Consider the following 20056-nt stretch of genomic DNA (forward strand, 5'->3'; position numbering starts at 1 on the left):
GGCTCACGGAGGCTTTTGTGCAGAAAGTTGTGGTCGGATATCTTAATCCTCCGGTCTCCACAATGAGCTGCTATCTGGTAACGGCGGCGAGGTCTCGTTACCGCGGGCCGAGGCGCCTTCAGAACGCTCGGATGTTGCTCAGAGCTCACTTTATCGGGGATCTGAGAGCCTCCTGCCAAAGGCCCTGGCTGTGTCCACCCGGGTCCATCTCCGGGGACTGGATTTTACCTCAAGCAACACGCTGTTTTCGGTTTAGTGCTGTCTTTGAAAAGCAGGATTTCATTTTGGAGACAGGGAATCAGGACCAGGGCCAGATCAGCCGAGGTGGAAACGCAAAACTCCACGCCACGATCAAGTCAAATCGAGGGAGACCACATCCAGAAATGAAAAAGGAAAAAGAAAGAAAATAGCTGAGCAGGAAACGCAATGTCACGTGTTCTGCATCCAGCTGGGGCCTTCGATGGAAGAGCGTGGAAGGTATGCGCACCAAATGGTGCATAAAGCCAGCCAGGGAGCTTGCTTTTAAGCTCACAGCGCACTCCCTCACGTCCTCAGGTGGTTTATGGCATTTTGGTTATTGGATGTAAGGTCCCCACCCCATGAGAGATGCCCGGGTCGCCCGCCTGACCAAGCCCACACTCGCTGGGATTCCAAGAATCAGAGGCCTCCGGGAAGACAGATGGCAGGAGGCCTGCACGTTGGCTCCTGGGCCCCCAGCTAGATCAAGTGGCGCCGCGCAGGCAGCTGGAAGGCACCCACAGAGAGAAACCGAGCACCATGCTCAGAAAGCTCCACTCCATCTTTCACTCCGGCCCGCAGAGGAAGGCGGAGGTGGCCGAGAGCCCTTACTACGACTGCGCCAGCCCCCCGGTGAGGCTGATCCGCAGCAGCTCCATGTACGTGGTCGGGGACCACGGGGAGAAGTTCAGCGAGTCCTTAAAGAAATACAAAAGCGCCAGCAGTATGGACACCGGCCTGTACTACCTGCAGCAGGAGGGGGACCGGGCGTGGATGTACTCGCGCACCCAGGACTGCCTGCATTACTTACAGGAGCTGCTGGCATTGCGCAAAAAGTACCTTAGCAGCCTCAGTGACCTGAAGCCCAGCCGCGCCCCGGGCATCTCCTCCACCTCCTCGAAATCCTCCAGGGGAGGAAAGAAGTCCGCCTCCAAAGAAATAAAGGTGAGTGCCGCCGCCGAGAAGTACCATTGACGTGAGCGCTTTTCCGAGAGCCTCTGACGCGGGTTGGAGCCCTGGATCATCCACGCGCAGCTTAATTAATCTGCGCCTTCTGGCTGACAGCTCCATCCACCTCAGAGACTCTCCATTGCCATCTCGCCAGCCTGGGACGGATGGCCGGTCCCATGCTGAGTTTTCACGTGGAGACCACGGGGAGGAGCAGCTTCTGGCATCCACAGAGCAGCCTGTGGGGAGGACTCGGGCTTGGTGTCAGACAGTCGGTGTGCAGGGCACATCTGTCGCTTACTGCCCACTTCCTGGGTGAGAGAATGCTTGTATGACATTTGAGTGACAGCACGTGACTTCCCAACAAGTTTTTGTTATTTTTATTATTACCATCACATCTAAAAATCCCAGTGAAAAGTGAACATTTGGAGGATTTGCTCTGTCTGTTCCGTGAGCCCGAGTATTGGGAGGACTCGGACACAGCCTCAGAGAGAGTCTGTGACTCGAAGGAGACTGAATGACAACTTTGTTGGGCACTGGAGGCTTCCAGCCCAGGCAGACCAAGCAGGAAATTAGTGAAAGAAAAAACTTGCATTTATCTCATACTTATTACAGTGTTTGTACACATTACCTTTTCTTGAGATAATTCCAGTAATGAATAATGCCAGAAGGGAAGGGGGGAGAAAGTCCCTCTGTATCGCAGAAGAGCAAGCTGAGCCTCAGTGACCTGATTTTGCTAAGATCCCCGACTCACTGTTACTTATTCCTTTGTTTCCTCAATTAAAAAAAAAAAAAAGAAGTTTGAGGCTATTTTAAATTGCCATCAATTGTTCTCCTGGTGACTGGGCTCTAAGGTGTTCAGAGCAGGCCTGTGTGGCCCAACAATGCCCCCCCTGCCCCCCCAGAGTGTCCTGCAGGCCTGCAAGTCCCATTTACACTGAGTGACCTACTGGCCTGTTACCAGATCTCTAGGGCTTGGTCTCACCCAACTGGTTTCAACTGTCTGCATTTTATCCCAGGTGGGAGCAGTTTAAATAACCATTTGAACTCCAGAAGTAGGGCAGTGTTGGGGCCGACACAAAGTGTCTTACTCTTAGGTTCCAGTACTGCCCCTGTGGCCAACCAGCTGCGGATTTGTGGGCCAGCACCCCCCTCCTCCGGGGCCACCTCGGATGACAGAGGGGGTTGCCGTGATTTCTGGACTTCCAGCTTGAGCATCCTGGGGTCCTCGGTTCTGGTTAGATTCCCACCAGGCACTACATTTTCCTGCAAAATGGAGTCCTTTCTTGGTAGAACCTAGCACTCTTCCTCTCAGCTCCAATCCTAGTTCAGCATCTGAAGACAGAGGGAGGGGTTAGAGGTAGAACACCAGCTCTGGCCCTGTAGGGATGGCTGTGAAGACGGCCCAGGCATGATGCAGTGCAGGGATTTCCTCGGGAGATGTCTCTTGCCACGGTGTAACCAGGAGAGAGGTTTTATGTTTGTTTGTTCTTATTTGAAGTATAGTTGATTTACAATATCGTGTTTGTTTCAGGTATACACTATAGTGATTCGGTATTTTTGCAGATTATATCCCATTATAGGTTATCACGAGATAATGGGTATAATTCCTTGTGCTACACAGTAAATCCTTGTTGCTTATCCATTTTATGTATAGTAGTTTGTTAATCTCATACCCCTAATTTGTCCCTCCCCTCTTCCCTCTCCCCTTTTGTAACCATAAATTTGTTTTCTATACCTGTGAGTATGTTTCTGTTTAGCATATCCATTCATTTGTATTAGTTTTTAGATTCCACATATAAGTCATAGCATATAGTATTTGTCTTTCTTTGTCTGATTTATTTCACTAAGTGTGGTATTCTCTAGGAGAAAAGGGACCCCTCCTACACCATTGGTAGGAATGTAAATTGGTGCAGCCACTATGGAAAACAGTATGGAGGTTCCTAAAAAAACTAAAAATAGAACTACCATATGATCCAACAAGCCGACTCCTGGGCAGATATCTGAAAAACACGAAAACACTAATTCGAAAAGATACATGCACACCATTGTTCACAGCAGCATTAATTACAATAGCCAAGACATGGAAGCAACCTAAGTGTCCATCAACAGATGAATGGATAAAGAAGATGTGAGATATATATAATGGAATATTACTCAGCCATAAAAAAGAATGAAATACTGCCATTTGCAACAATGTGGATGGACCTAGAACATATTATGCTTAGTGAAATAAGTCAGGAAAGAGTTTTAAAATGGCTTTGAAGTTAGTCAGATCAAGGCCTGAATTTTAGGTCTGTATTTAGCAGCTGTGTGCCTTTGTCAGGTTAAGTTTCTCTCTCTGGGCCTCTATTTCTGGAGCATACAAACGGAAATAAGAGTATACCTTGTGAGGAGGAAGCAAGATCCGGCCTGTGACAGGATCTGGCACATACTAGGCAGTCCAGTGTTCATTGCTCTGAAATGTATGGTGCAGGAGGTGCATAGGAGCCTGGAGACAAGCTGCTCTCCTTCCCTATTGCTCCCAAAGAAAGAGCTGTCTGCTGGGCGTGCCTGAGAAACGGTGGGTGAGGTCTCCGTGGCTAGCAAGGTGGCCTTCCTGGCTCTCTGTGCACGGCAGGGGCAGGGGATCCGGAGGGGCCCTTGCTTCAGGAATGTCATCACCTTCCTGCATTGGTAGAAAACACTTGCTGATGTTCAGATTTAGGGCAAACTCTGTTCTTTTCCCTTGACCCCCTGTTATGTGCTGAATCTTGTCTCCCCCAAATCCTATATTTAAGTCCTAACACTCAGTACTCAGAAAGTGACCTTATTTGTTTTTTTAATAAATTTATTTATTTATTTATTTTTGGCTGTGTTGCATCTTCGTTGCTGCGCACGGGCTTTCTCTAGTTGCGGCAAGCGGGGGCTACTCTTCGTTGCGGTGAGCAGGCTTCTCATTGTGGTGGTTTCTCTTGTTGCAGAGCACGGGCTCTAGGTGCGTGGGCTTCAGTAGTTGTGGCACACGGGCTCAAGGGCTCTAGAGCGCAGGCTCAGTAGTTGTGGCGCATGGGCTTAGTTGCTCCACAGCCTGTGGGATCTTCCTGGACCAGGGCTCCAACCCCTGTCCCCTGCATTGGCAGGTGGATTCCCAACCACTGCGCCACCAGGGAAACCCTATATAAATTTCTTTTAAAGAAAAATGTGTAACACTGGACACCTTTCAAATGGTTAAGTGCCAGACAATAATCAGAGTTCTTTACATCAGAGCTTTCAGTGAGCTTTTCCAAATGATCATTTATATAAACCCATAACAATTCATCCAAAAGTCTATTAAGCCCTAATTAATATATTTTTAGAACACTTTTTGAAAGTATATTAGTAGAACACTAGAAAATGAATTCCTTAAGAGGTCACGGAGGATCTAAAAACACTTCATTTAGGAATCAGGAGAGTGTTTTTATAAAAGGTTTGACAATGATCTTTTATTTCTTAAAATATAATATCCTCTTTAAGTAAAATACTCATAAAAAATTTAAAATTTACCATTTGAACCATTTTTTAAGTGTACAATTCACTGACATTAAAGACAGTGCTGTGTAGCCCACTACATCCATTCCCAGAACTTTCTCATCATCCTAGACAGAAAACAGTGACTCCCCATTTCCCCTTTCCCCAACTTCTGGAAACCTGTATTCTACTTTCTGTCTCTATGAATTTGCCTATTCTAGGAACCTCATATAATTGGAATCATACAGTATCTGTCGTACTGTGACTGGCTTCTTTCTCTTAGCATAATGTTTTCAAGGTTCATCCATGTTGTAGCCTGTGTCAGAACTTCCTTCCTTTTTATGGTCCATGAGCTTGCGTTTTGATGGGAGGTGAGGAGGAAAAATTGGAGATTATGCTGTGACTTTGCCCGGAGTGCTCATCAGCATTTGGGGTCCTCACTGAGGACAGCTCCCCACGGTTTTAGAGCCAGATAAACAGGTAAACAGCCAGCATCCCTCTGTGAGAACTGGGCCACCTAAGTGGACCTGGGTGGACCACGGTGTCTGTGCTGTCGGAGAGGCTGTTTGGGGTTGGCTGCAGTGCCCCAGGGAACTCTACCCAGAAGATTTGGGCTGACATTTTCCAAAGCCAGGGTTCCTGGTCACCCACCACAGCCAGAAGAAATTTCATTAATTCACCTGTGAATCATATAGTTCTGAACAGCTTCGATCCCCGATATGTCTGCCTGGATGAACCGGCTGCAAAAAGCACACCCCTCCCAGCACCAACCCCCCTCCCACCCTGCTCCAACTAAAGAAATTCACCTGCTACAGGAATGATTTAAACAGAACCAGTGGAATTCTGGAGAATGCCTGCCAAAAGTGATTGATTTTTATTTCAAGTAGTTTTGTTCTGATAATAGTTAGCTTTCAGAATCAATTTTCTATCATTGGCCATTCAATCCTGGTTCATGAAATAAGACCAAGTCAACAGCAAATAGATTTTTTTTTCTCCTCTATGGTAGAAAGATCTGAATCCAATTCATCTAAAAAGATTCCAAATCATCCGTATATAAAATTCATATGCAATGGGAAGAAGGTTCTGAATCGGTTCCATACCACTGGGATTTATATTTCAGATCTGTTGGGGGGACTTTCTGCAAACACAGTGTTATTAAAGTGCAGGTTTTCTGTGAGCATCAGTTACTGGAGGTCTCTATCACTTGGCCTGTATCTGGTTGGCAGAGTTGAAGGGCAGTGAACATTCAATATGAGCTGCAAAGACTATTCTATTATGCTTGGCAGCGCTCTCCAGAAGATGGCAGACAGTAAAATAATGATTGATAACAGAGCATCCAATTCCTGCAGCCCCTCTCAGTCAGACCACAAGACAGGTAACTATATTCCCCAATCTACCTTCCAGACATGTGCCGTTTGCTCAGCCTAGAAACAATACAGTACTTTGGCCTCCGTTTTTCCTCTCTACCACACCCCGCCCACCTGGCTAACTTCTTGTTTTTTAAGAGAGCAGAGAAAGCACTGCCCCAGGAAGCCATTTCTCATGTCTACAGTCTAATGCAATGGATGTCCCCCTTCTGTGGGTCTGACCCTTATCTCACCACTCAGCACCCAGCACCCAGCAGTCAGCACATAGCACCGTAATTGTCTGTTCATTTGCTGTGTCTGCTACTGGCCGTGAGCTCATTGAGTGGGGCCACCATGTCTTACTTCTCTTTTTATCTCCAACCTCTAGTGCAGCTCCAGGCATATAGTAGATGCTCAATAAACTAATAACCCGAGAAGCTCCAATTGTAATTTAAGAATGGAACTTTACAAACTTTGATGGAAGACCTGGAAAAGTAAGAGGTCTGTGGTTTTCAGTGAGTGGAAAATTATCTTGTTTTTAATGGAGTAGAATATAGTTTGGGGATATTCATATGGAATGATCCTAATAATTAAAACATCCCACATGCAATGGATCAGAGTTTACCATCAAAAAGACACTTTTTTAGGTAAACATTTGTTTCCGATTATTAAGTTATATTTGCATATTAAATGAAATTTATAAAACACAGAAAACTGTAAGGAAGAAAATAAAAATGATCTAGAATCCTATCGCCTATCATCCAGAGACAATCACTATAAAATATTTAAGTATATTTTCTTTCAATCATTTATTTCTTGTATAGTTGCAGATGTGTATATTAGGGCTGCCAGGTAAAATAAAGGATGCCTATTTAAATTTGGATTTCAGATAAACGATGGATTTTTGTAGTATAATTATGTCCATATAATATTTGGTAGCTATTTATACTAAAAATTTATTCACTGTTTATATAAAATTGAAATTTAACTGCCATTCTATATTATTATTTGCTAAATTTGGCAACCCTGAAGTGTGTATATGTATAAATTTACTAAATTTGGCTCATACCATATACTTTTTTAGAATTTATATTGTGGGTTCTTTTCTATCTCATTAACTAGTTTTTGAAAACTGAAAGTATTAATGGCAAAAAATTTAACAACTCACATTCTTTAAACAATTGTTAAACATTATAAATAAATTCATCTTACTCTGTCTATAAGGCATTTTTTAGCAGTGATTCCTAGAAGTGTGATTAATGGGCCAAAGGTGAAAGGCCATTCATTTTTAAAGATTCTTCTACATATTGTTTTCCAGAAATATTTTATAATTTATACTTTTATCAACAGTGAGTTAGAAAGCCCTTCTTATTGCATTTTATCAGCACCAAGTAGTGTCATTAATTTTTAAAGTTTACTGATAATAATAGATTAACTGCATTGTTTTATGTACTTTTTTTGGATTATTGCTTAAGCAAAGAATGACCCTTTTATTTTATCAAACCAATGTGTACTTCTTGTTTAATGGATTGCCCATTCATGTCTTTACACATTTTTTGGCTCTACTAAATATTTTTATTTGTTTATCTGGACTCATATTAAGGATGTGAGTACATTGTCTGCCACATGTGTTAAAAATATTTTCTCAAAGTTATGTATCTTTTAATTTTACTTAAGAGTACAATTTTATCATTACAAATACTATTGATTTTTATGTAGTCAAATATGTCAATTGTTGTCTTTGATACTTCTTTGCTTCATGCTTAGAAAGTCCTTCTATGTCTCAAGGTCAGTTGCATATTTGCCATTTTTCTCCTTTTTTTAGAGTTCCATTTTAAAAAACCCAACCCTCTTATCTATTCAGCAATTTATTTTTACATGTAGTGGGATGTGAGAATCCAACTTGAAATGTTCCCAAATAGCAAAGTTTCAACACCATTTATGGACAAATCCACCCCTTCTCTCATTGGATTGTGATGTTTCACGTATCGGGTGTGAAGATTTTTATACTGTGTTTCAAGCATATTAATTCAGTTCTATTAGTTAGGCTTCAAACAGTTTGATAAATGTAAGCAAAAAACCTTCACTTAGTGTTGAACTAAAGTGAAATGGTCATTTAGGTGACATTTAAGGGGAGGAGTTACCAGGTCCTAGCAAAGGAAACAATGGCCTTCAGATTATAAAGTGGGAGAAAAAAGACTAAGCCTCAGACTGTGAGTCTGAAACCTCTAATACCAAAGACAAAAGACGTGCAGCTACGATTCCAAAATGATTGTAATGTTTAGCTATGAGAGGTAATTCCCAAGTTTAGTTATACTACAGTTTGTGACAAACCTCGTCCTTTCTTTTTATCTCTTTGGGCTGATTTTCTCAGCTCTATTGTGTATATCACTATTTTTTTCCTTCAGCTCTGACAAGTCTACCATTAGAGTATCTATTGAAAATTTGGATGTGGGTATGTGTACATATGTATTTAAATTTCAGTGATTATACCTTCTCCCAAGTTGTTTGTTTCTCAGATTTACAGTTCTCATTTCTTAAGCTCCTATTCTTTTATCACAAGCCCCTATTCAATGATGGGTACACATTTCCTTAGGTGATGTAATATAAAAGGGATAAGAAGGGACTTCCCTGGTGGTCCAGTGGCTAAGACTCTGCACTCCCAATGCAGGGGGCCCGGGTTCAATCCCTGGTCAGGGAACTAGATCCCGCATGCATGCCGCAACTAAGAAGTCCACATGCCAAAAAGAAGATCCCACGTGCCGCAACTAAGACCTGACACAGCCAAAAAAAAAAAAAAAAAAAGGAGGGGATAAGATAAGTATTGCTTTGGACTTGATCTTGAATAGCCATTTCAAGGATGGCAGAAGGAAAGAGGATGTATTAGAGCTTTTAAGGTGTATCCTGAAAAGCTTCTTTTGAGGACATTAAATTGCTTGTGGATAAATTTGAGCTGTTTTGCATTTCATTTCACCCAGCTGAATGATCCAAGGGAAAATGATCTCTCCAATCCAGACCAGTCCCACATTTGATCCTGGAAATTTCATCACAATGAACTGACAGTTTGATTTCCAGGTACGATTAGCTCAAGACAGTATTATAAGACTCCATAAAAATAAGGAGTACAGAGTTCTCAAAATTTGCTAAGTTAAATCCAACAATATACATTAGCAACATGCAAACTGGTTGGAGAATATAAACATATGATAATGGCATGTATATAGCATACATTCATTCATTCTACAAATTACTCCGTGTCAGGCATTGAAATGGGTGTTCCACATTCATAGATGGAAAGACAGTCCGCCGGCCCTGATGCAGCCCATAATCTGAAGCTGCAACTCTCAGCATCATTGCCTGAACCACACTGGTGTGTTGGAAGAGAAACAGGTAGAATTACAACAAGAATGTTGGAAGTTGGGTATATCCGACAACTTGTCTCATGTAGGTAATGGCTGGCAGTGAGAGTCTATCCAAAGACAGTCTTATCTGTGAGTGCTATTTGCCAAAGCTATTTCATAGACGAGGTTAAGGATCACGGGTCTAGTGTGGGGCTCTGAGGGTATAATACAACGTTGCTGTCCACACAAGGCAGAATATGAGCATAGAAAAGATGTGTGTGGGTCTGTCTGCTGCAATGAGTGAAAGCTTCGGAAAGAAGGTGCCGTGTGAGTTGGCCCTCCGAAGAGGTGGGGGGGGGGGGGGGGAGTGACTCCAGGAAGAAGAGGGGAGGAAGAGGCTAGATGTTTAGTGGTGGTCCTCTTGACGTTGGGTGGGTTTAGAATGTCCCCCTACCCTAACCTCTGACACAATATTTCTGTTTACAACTGGAAGTTCATTTTGGAGCACCCAGATCTCTTGCAGACAAATACTGACAGATCCCAGAAGAAAGTAAACAGACTGGAGAAGCTCAAGTACCCCAAGGGCAGGTGAAACCGGGCAGGACGGGAGGTGATACGAAATGCAGAAAAATAAACTGCCTTGGGGGACTCAAAAATTAAAATGAGAAATACGGTGGAGTTTGGTTTGGAAAGATGCAAGCGTTCTATCTGGGGAAAGTAATCCAAGACCCAGGCCTGTTGTGAGGGGGTGGGACGGGGAGGCTTGGAAAATGATAACCTTAAGGACACTGAAGGTTAAAGGGGAGTCGGCAATGCAGTACAGATGGCTTTCAGAGAAAGCGCCTTCCCCTGGGGCTGCGGAAGCGCTGCTGGAGAAGGAACATGAGCCCTGCGAAACCCAGGCCTGAGCAGGGGCCACAGGAAGCAGCCTGCGTTACACGCAGCCTTTCCAAAGTAGTTCATTTCTGGGCTAGGAAAAAGTCAAAATCAGGGGGTGGCGGGGCGAGGCAGTCCACTTTTATTTAGAGTTCTGAGTTCAGAGAGGGAGAACCATTTGGGTCTCACCCAAGGGTGTTGATGACTGACGCCCCATTTTGTGCAACCCCTGCTTTGTAAAGTAGATTTTCTGTGATGTTAGCCTGAGCCCTGAACCCTGAGCCTCAGTTGTGCAGCTCTTGTGCTAGTTGTCTTGGCTGGAGACCAAGAGAAGGTCGTAGTAGAGGCCAGAAAGGCCCATGGAAGCTGCGGGAAAGGCAGGAAAAGCCAGAATCAGCCTGAGTTTAAACTAGGACTTGAAAAGGTCCAGGGAGCCTGGACTTGTAGATTAGCCTTGGTGTCACCAAACCAGGCTTGTTTGCCTGATTCACAGCAAGCCCGAACTCTGAGATGCCGAGATTTGCAGCAAAGAGAGGGTTTATTCACAAGGCAGCCAAATGAGGAGACAGGAGAACTAATTCAAATCCACCTCCTGGAAGGCAAGACGCTCAGGTATCTATGTGGTAAAGAAGCAGGGCGGTCTGGGGTGTGGGGAACTAAGGAAAGGGTGGGGTAATTGTCGTTCTGTGCAGGTGTAACTAGCCTACAGGCCTCTGCACGTCCAAAAATGGAGGCGCCTAGCACCATCTGAGGGTGGAGTTCTCAGCCCTCTGATGTCAAAACGTCACCGAGCAGACACTTGCGCATGCCCAGTTGGAGGGTTGGTAGTCCTTTCCAGCCTTAACTGGCTCAGCTCCAACTAGACACAGGTGATGCCAAGTTTCTGGAAAACAACTCAGGCAAACACCTTGTTTAGGCTCCATGCTTCTTGGAGGACAGGCAAGTCTTGTAGCAACAATTAAAACAACCTTGATGTGGAAGACAGGTTACAGGTGAAATGGATTTAACTGATGATTACCCACAGTTTCATTGGTACTCAGATAAATCATCACAAAATTCATTTGGAAACATTTAAAAGTATACTTTATAAAGTACAATGGAAGATTTGTTAACCAAATCTTACTTAACTGACCTGCCAGATCACTTGATGCTTACCGTTCTCTCTGTAAAGCGAGCTGAATAGTTACAATTAGAAGCCTATACTAGGGTATTATTGGCAAAATGCAAAATGACGTATGTGTAAGCACTAATTGTAACAGCAAAAGATTTCAAACAACCCGAAGCTCTAACAATAGGGGACTGTAGTTCTTTCCTACAGTGTGTCTGTGTAGTGGAGAACTGTGCAGCTATTCAAAGGGAAGAGGAGGATCTCTACTGCTGTGAAGTTATTCTTAGGATACACCAAGTGAAGAAAGCAATTCACAGGGGGATATTGTATGCTACCTTTTGTTTTTTTAAAGAGTGGGTTAATACACATTTGCTTGTGTTTTCAAAAAGAAATGATGGAGAGAGAAACAAAAAACTTGCTGTCTAGTCAAAATGAAGACTAGCAGAGATGAATACCAAACATTACACCCAGGATGCGAACAAAACTGCATGAATACAAGCAGAGGAAATTGCCCTCCCCGCCGCCCCAAGCCAGGAGGTGATTTAGGTCACGTTTGGGAACTGGGTGGGAAAGGTAGGTGCATGCCTATGAGTGGGATGCCCTCATACCTGTAGCTAGTAAGGGGATGGGGCAGAGGGGGGGTGGGGTCCCTTTACCTGGTCTCTATGTGCGGAGCAATGGGAAATACACAGGGACATAAGGGTCCGGGCCCTGTAATCCAGGCGCTTTGTCCTCTTTCTTCATTGACCTGTGTCCTATCCCCTTGAATCCTGTCCCTTGTGTCCTTGTCTTCATGGAGACACTCCTGTCTGTTCTTGCAAATTCAGGGCATGAGACTGGTATTTAAGGTTTTCAACCTAAACCAGACCCCAAGGTGGGGAGCATGGGCCCTCTTGCTCCCTTCCCTATGCCTGGATCCTTAGAGAGAAGAGGGTCTCAACTGCTCTGTATTAGAATCACCTGGTTATCTAAATTAATTGATCTGGGAAAGGGCCAGTGTAGAGATTCTTTAAGAGCATCCAGTGAGGGTCCAACCTCCAGCTGGGATTGGGCTCCACTGTGAGAACCGCCCGGACAGGGATGAGGGGGAGTCATAACCCCTCATAACCATCATCCCCCCCAACTGGGTCCCCAGACTCCTTCAAGGGGTGGTGCTTTCATTTGCAGGGAAGGAAGGCAGAGCTAAGGAAGGAAGGAAAGCAATTGTTTATTCATTTTCATTTATTTATGTTCCTCCCTCATTCCAAGAAGGGCTTGGGCGAAACTGATGAAGGTAATTGAAGCAAGTTGGGGAAAGCTCTCTTTGGGGATGAAACTTGGTCACACAGGTACATAGGGGTCAACCACAAATAATGTCACCAATGTCTCACTCTCCAGCCACACCAGGATCCAAAAGCTCTTTTAACAGAAACCAGCTTTATAACGGTGATAATGTACTGAATGGTCCAGCAGAGCCCCGGATGTGCGGCCCCAAAGAGCAGACTTTTAAGTGCTGGCCAAGGAGCTTATCTGTCAGTGTCTGTGGCTGTGCCCAGGAAGGCAACCACTGCTAAGCACAGCAGAGAGGGTGAGCTGTCCGGGAGTGTTGAGTCCCCAAGCTTGAAATTTTGCAAACAAGAAACATGTTTGAATATTTGGAATAACCAACGAAATGTGCAGCTGAAAGGGTCTTTGTCCATTAGTTTTGATGGACAGAGAGTACAATGGCTGAGGTGGTGATGTATATGCTGGTAATTTATTTTTTTATTTTGTAAATATTATCCTTAGAGGATAATTCTTGAGGAGATTGGGGATATTCACAAGAGGCCACAGTCAAGGGCTTGTGTTAACCTAACTACTGGCAGTGTGCTCATTGCTGTTTTCCTAGCCTTTAATAGTTAAGACACCAAAGTTGACTCTCTTTTAAGCCTTTTAATAAATGAAAGCAATTGATCCAGGCTGCTTTGAGCTTCTGGCCAAAGTCTACTTCCTGGGGACACTGAGGAATGAACAGCTTAGATGAAATTGTAGGGTGACCCAGATGGAAAAGAATATGGTGCCCATGAGCAAGGTTGAGACTCTTGCATTCAGCCAAACACTGATGGCAGTTGCTACTAGGGACTTAGTGATATCCCTTCCATGTGGAGATGGTTTTTGAGATGGGAAAACCTACAGACCTTGCATTTCTATTAAATAATATTCAACCTTCCTTTGGGGCTCAGTCCAGATCATGTGGTTTTGTCGATTCTTTGTTTCTCTCTCTTCCACTTCACAAAAAATTCTCTAAAATAATATGTGCCATCGTAGAATTAGATTAGGTACTGAGGACCATGGAGCCTGGAGGAGGGAAACAGCCCAGGAGAGGGTGGTCTTCCTGGAGAAAGAGCTGTCTCAGACACATCTTGATGGTTGGATAGGAGTTGGCCAGATAAGGCATTCAAGGCAGAGGGACCGCAAGAGAAAACACGGGGAGGATAAAAGCATATGGACCTGCCTCTAGATATGAGCCTTCCTGTTATCTGCCTGCAGGAAGTATGCTGGTGGCCCAGCCTTCTGTGCTCATACAGACTTTCAACCAGCCCCTCAGTTTTTCATTCCAACCCTTGGTGTGCCTGGTGTTGCCAAGTCTGGAGCATTTCTGGTTCCAAGGGTCAAACTGTCCCCCTTCTGAGCTGCTTCATCCACCCATGGTTCTCTGGGAGGGCAGTCTCTCTGCTTTGTTACATCAATTCCCCCGCTTCAACTGCTTTCCATCTGGCAAGAGCTCTTGAAAATCTCTCTCTCACTGATGACCTCTCTCTTGTTCTCTTTGACACTGGGTTTCAACTTTCCCCCTGCCCACTTTCATTTTAGTGGGCTCTTTGAAGGGGGTGAGATAACTACATGTGAATAGTTTTCCACTTTTAACAGAAAAGGTTCAGTGTATGTTGTGGTTCTCCAAATTTTTTCTCCAAGAATGCTCCTTACAAATATAAAAGGAAAAAATCCTCTATTTAAAAATGTTTCCTGGGAATTCCCTGGTGGTCCAGTGGTTAGGACTCTGCTTCCACCGCTGGGGGCACGCACGGGTTCGATCCCTGGTCCGGGGAACTGAGATCCTGCAAGCTGAATGGCTTCCTAGTGGTACAAATGTTTCCTAGTGGTACAAAATGCATACATTTTACCAAAATCTTATGCATATATAAAGATGTCATCCTTTAGTTTCCTAACATGCAAATCTGCAATTAAATCACTTTCATTTTTAATACCATCCCACTTTCAAAGTGCACACAAAAAATAAAAGAACTCTACATTTGGTCCAAATAGCCCAGGTTAACACATATTGTCTTTCTTTTTTCTCCCTGAGTTCTCTTATTTCCTAAATTCTTCAGGGAGATTTTTATTAGTTCACATACTGATTCTGTGCCTACATCATGAGTTCTCCATTGAAGTCCACCATGGTGCTTGAACTTCCATGATGCCGGTCGCTGGTGACTGACTGTGGGCTGTTGTGAAGAGAATGATGATGATGATGATGATGATGATGATGATGATGATGATGATGATGATGATGGTGATGATGGTGATGATGATGATGGTGATGATGGTGATGATGATGATGGTGATGATAACGTCATGAAGAATGAGTCAGGACAGAACCTGGAACCTAGTTACGCTTTCTGTAGATTTTTTTTAAAACTACTTTAAAGACGTTACGGAAAAACCTGAAAAAACTTTTTGGCCAACCCAATATTATTCCTTACACTGTTCAAACAATCACACCAATCTGTCTTCAATTTATTCCATGCTTGAACCGAAATTTGGCCACTTTAGGTACTGAAAACTCTTCTGGAGTATTTTATTTTCAACATATCTCGTCCCCTCTTTCTTGCTGTGAGCATCTCATCGCCTACTTAAGGAACTGTACAATCTCCTAATTGGGTTTATCAGCAGGCAACAGGCCAAAGAAAGACAAATTATTTTGCCTAATGGTCAATAACAGTCCCTGACCGAGACAGAGGCAGATCTACCCACCCTTTCACTCCCCCTCCTGGAGATAATCCGAAACCCATTGACCTACAGCAAGTGCGGATCTGGAGTATCTACCTTCCTTTCAAGGGCACTTATTCAAATTTACCTGCAAATTCATGACTTCACATTGGTTTAGTTTCAGCAACACGTGGTCCTTTTCCATGTTACCTGTGTGTGGGCGCCCCAAGGCTGGCTCAGGCAGCTCTGCTTTCTCCTCTCTGCCCTTCATCTCTAGCAGAAAGCAACGCCCAAGAAGCCCTCGCAGTTCAGCGCGGATGTGGCGGAGGCCATCGCCTTCTTTGACTCCATCATGGCAGAGCTGGATACGGAGAAGCGGCCACGGGCTGCTGAGGTTGACCCGCAGAACGAAGATGTGGACTTCGACGGTGAGTGCCATCCCGGTGGCAGGAGGTGGGTGGAGTGGGCTCTCTGGGGTGGACTTTCTCTGATTAAACGGAAACTCACATCTGCAAGCCAAAGCCTGGCCCTGAGCTTGCTCTACTCCTTGGGGCCCTGGCTTTTGTCGTCGCTGCGGCCGTTGCTGCCACTCCAGGCTACCCCTTCAATCCTCAGGCTGTATTTGGACAAAATCTCCTTCCCTGTGGTCCATTTTCCACAGCAGAGGCGGGGTGGAATTTTGTAAGGCTCCAGGAGGGAAAGCAATAGGGCAACAATTAAAGAAAGGGATGAGTTGGGAGTTGTTAAATGGGTATAGAGTTTCAGGTTTTTTTTTTTTAAACAGCTGTTGTGATTTTTTAATTTAATGTAATTTAATTAATTTAATTTTTTACTGAAATATAGTTGATTTACAATGTTGTATTAATTTCTGCTGTACAGCAAACTGATTCAGTTATACATATATATACATTCTTTTTATATTCTTTTCTGTTTGTTTTATCTCATGTTATTGAATATAGTTCCGTGTGCTATACAGTAGGACCTTGTTTATCCATTCTATATGTAGTAGGTGCATTCTATTGCATCTGCTAACCCCAAACTCCTAATCCATCCCTCCCCCACTCCATCCCCCTTGGCAACCACAGGTCTGTTTAGAGTTTCAGTTTTGCAAGATGAAAAAGTTCTGGAGATCTGTCACATAGTGATGTGACTGTACTCAACACTACTGAACTGTACACTACAAGATGGCAACATGGTAAATTCTATGTTATGTGTCTTTTACCAGAATTAAAAAAAAAGAAGAAAAGGGAATAGACAAATTATATTTAAAAATTGGGCTTGTGACCCTACCTGAGCTAGCTTGGCCCTGGGCAGCCCTGTCTACTGGACCCAACTCTGACCCTTCACCCACTTTGTCACCCCTCTGCACCCCTCCCCCCAGCACTCCCCCTATGGCCTTCATGGGCCACCACTCTGCTAGGATGTGTAGACAGGAGAGGGCCGGGGTGCTTGCTCAAGCCCAGTCTGGATTGTTGGAGAGGGAGTGAGGTGAAGGCTGAGGGTGAGGCTTCTCTCCTTGCCAAGGTGTGTCACTGGCTGTCTCCTGATGGAGAGCAAATAACTCAACCACATTCATGAGTTGAGCCCACTTTTAAATTCCATTACTCAGCTGTCTGTTTCTTTCATCTTCGACTTGCCCCTCATGGTGTAATTAATGATGATTTAATTTAGCGGTTACTGGCCCCTGGTTATTGAGGCAACAGCTTTTGGTACCAATACTAAATAATTTTTAATACTAAATATTAAATATTTTATTTAATGCTCAAAGATTACATCCTTGTGGTGTGTTGTTGTTTTTCTAGCCCTGATGGACATGTGTCTGTGAGATTTCGGTTCTCGCTGGGTTCTGTGGCGTTTCACGGAAGGGGATTCCCACTCCCCAAGCTCACTGTACCCTGCAGGGTAACTGAACTGCCCCCCCCCTCCCACTGCCGCCCCTGACAAAGAACAACCCTCTCCTTCAGAGTCGGGCCTGGGGAATCCAGACATTGGTGAAAGGACAATGAAATCTACTGAGGGCACAAGTGTCATCTTCACAGATGTGTCATCTTCTTATAATTTTTTAATGGAAATGACTTCATGTTTTCTCTCTGATAGCCACAGTAACGTATGTTCACTGTAAATCAAATGAATCAAACAATACACCAAAGTATAAAGAAGAAAGTAAAGAATTTGACCTGTAATTCTACCACCTTGAGTTAATAACCACTGTTAACAGTTTGGTGTACGTCCTCTCAAAAAGGCTTTAAACACACACAGGCTCACTTAATTACTCTTTTTAAACAAAAACAAGATCTCTTTGCTATTTTTCATCCACTCTTTTCACTTAACAATTTACAATACATCATGGGCATCTTTCCAAGGCAGTAAACATAGGTCTATGTGCTTGTCTTTAATGGACACACGCTAGTGCACTGTCTCCCCAAACGATAACTGCAGAGTTGAATCATCCCCTTTGCTTGGCTCTCCGGGCCTTCCTAAGCATTTCCTGTGTTACGTATGGATGTATTGTGGGTTCTTAGCTGGATCTGTCCTCTCCGTGGCCTTCTGCTGCCCCCCCCGTGGCGAGTCCTCCTTTCCCGGGGGCCCTGCTTCTCTCTTCCAGTGGCCACCAGCTCCCGGGAGCACAGCCTGCACTCCAACTGGATCCTGCGGGTGCCCCGCCGATGCTCAGAGGACATTGCTGGGCACACGGCAGCCGGCCAGTTCCGGAGGAGCACGGAGCGCAGGGCCGTCGGCACTCAGAGGAGACTCGAAAGGCACCCCATTTACCTGCCCAAGGCTGTGGAAGGGGCCTTCAGCACGTTGAAATTTAAGCCCAAAGCCTGCAAAAAAGAGTGAGTGCTCGGGTCACATAGCATAACCAAGATGCTCTCATGTGCACCAGACTCTTGCGTTGCTTCTTAGGTGCCCTGAACCCCCATCTTACATGGAAAAATCATTCTTTTGTGTATGGGGGGAGGGAGGTCTTCGTTTAAAACATTTTTTGATAGTCTTATATTCACAGTCTAGCTTGGTTCACCACTGTCCCCACCCCTAACTGTACCTCGAGCTCTGGACCTGCCTCTCCCTTTCTGGCCCACTTAGCCCTCATGCTCTGTCCATCCTCTTTCACTCTTTCCCCCAAGTGCCACCGACACACTGTGTGCTGCAGATTTTTAATGAGACTTTGGGGTTGAGGAGGGCATAGCACCGTGAGGGAAGCAGCACTGAACCAATTAGATGGCCCTGCTGTAGAAAGGCATTGCCAGGCTCGGATGGAGAACATCTCGCTGACTGGGCCCCTCCTGGCCCTCCTGCCACCATCTCTTGGCCTCTCTCCCTACAGATCCTCCTCTCCCAAGACGAGTTGCCATCTCTAACCCCCAAATCCCTGTGACTCACTCCTTCAGAGAAGTATGTGCGCTCCTGATCTGGGCACCCTAGGCCACGCTGCAGGGAGCTCACCTCTCACGACAGAAGGGCCTGTCTCGGCTCGTCCACCTGTCTTCCTCTGTTTCTACAAGAGCCGTCCAACTCTGATGGGTTCAGGGGTTTTCTAAATGGCAGTTTCCTCCCATAAAAATGGACTATGTACTGGACATATTAAAACCAGGACTCAACCCTCATCACCCATCCTTCCCCTCCAGGGCCACGTTGAGGTCCAGCTGAGGTCCACCCACAGCCCCCAGGATGATACTGCTTTGTCCTCCACGAGGCCCAGCACTAGGGGAGCATCCGATGGGCTCCGTCAGGATGGTAAATCGGAGCATCCATTCTCCGTGCGGCCAGCCAAGCCACACTTAAACCCTTTGCCTCATTCCTCCCTTCCAGCCTGGTGAGCTCCAGACAGATCCTCTTCAACTTCTCGGGGGACGACACGGACTGGGACGCAGAGCTCTTTGCGCTGGAGCCCCTGGCATCCCCGGGGGAGGACCGCTACGAGACAGAGAACCCCAGAGGGCAGTGGCTGCTTCGGGAGAGACTCTGGGAACGAATAGTGCCCTGACTGCCTCAGCCCGGCAGCCTGGCTCAGTCTGGCTTCCCCCGAAGGCGTCTGCTTTCACTGCAGCAGGAGGTGCCTGGTAGAGTTAAAAGTGGAAATTGTCACAAGGTCAGGCCCAGGAGCACACTGCCTGCCGGTGCCCAGCCAGTGCCAAACATACCCGTGGCCTCCTGGAGGGCCTGCCTTAGGGGCCTTCTGGAGCCTGGCTTTCCCAGCACGGGCGAGTTGGCTGGTCATTACAGCCCTGCTGGTCTTCAAGAGCGGAAGGAACGGAAGGTCCAGGCTCACTCCCGGCCTCCCCTGGCCTGTCCCTGGCTCTCCATGCATGTGTCCAGGTGGCTGCGAGCGTCCCACTTGGTACAGGAAACCAGGAAATTTGCCCATCATGGATCTCTGGGCCAAAGTTTTCAAAGAGGCAGCACCTCTCCCCACAGGGCTCAGAAACGTTATGGTCATGTACTGAAGTTGCCTTCTTTTGTGCAGAATGCAGTTTGGGAAGCAGCTTTTTTTCACCCTAACCCTTTTCACAGTGTTCTGGAAACTTCTGCCGGGTTAGGCTGAAGACAAGGCCAGTGTCCTGGCAGTGGGAGGGGGGAAGGTGTGTGTCCTGCCTGGGCACCCCCAGCCTCCAGAATCCTAATAGATACCCATACAGCCAGTGCATGAACGCTACGCCCCTCCCTTCCCCCAGTTCGGAGGGCAATCAGAACCTTTTGGAATAGAAAGGATTTCTGATTTCCATAACCGTCTGAATTACATATTTAACATATTCTTTGCT

At 45.4% G+C, this 20056-nt stretch overlaps 1 protein-coding gene across 1 annotated transcript; it reads left to right on the plus strand.

The window, feature by feature from the left end:
• Positions 1-777: 777 nt before the first annotated feature.
• On the plus strand, positions 778-19281 carry C18H13orf42 (chromosome 18 C13orf42 homolog). Its single transcript, XM_036831246.1, has 4 exons — positions 778-1182; positions 15574-15721; positions 17899-18130; positions 19107-19281. Exons 1-4 carry the CDS (start codon positions 778-780, stop codon positions 19279-19281), a joined length of 960 nt encoding a protein of 319 aa, XP_036687141.1.
• The last annotated feature ends 775 nt before the right edge of the window (positions 19282-20056 follow it).

This window comes from Balaenoptera musculus, chromosome 18 (genome assembly GCF_009873245.2).
Source record: "Balaenoptera musculus isolate JJ_BM4_2016_0621 chromosome 18, mBalMus1.pri.v3, whole genome shotgun sequence".
Taxonomy (NCBI): domain Eukaryota; kingdom Metazoa; phylum Chordata; class Mammalia; order Artiodactyla; family Balaenopteridae; genus Balaenoptera; species Balaenoptera musculus.

Excerpts from the sequence above, each read along its gene's own strand:
- C18H13orf42 (XM_036831246.1), top strand. The coding sequence starts at position 778 with ATGCTCAGAAAGCTCCACTCCATCTTTCACTCCGGCCCGCAGAGGAAG. Across the intron at positions 15,722-17,898 it reads CGAAGATGTGGACTTCGACG|TGGCCACCAGCTCCCGGGAG; the intron begins GTGAGTGCCATC and ends TCTCTCTTCCAG. Across the intron at positions 18,131-19,106 it reads CCCAAAGCCTGCAAAAAAGA|CCTGGTGAGCTCCAGACAGA; the intron begins GTGAGTGCTCGG and ends CCTCCCTTCCAG.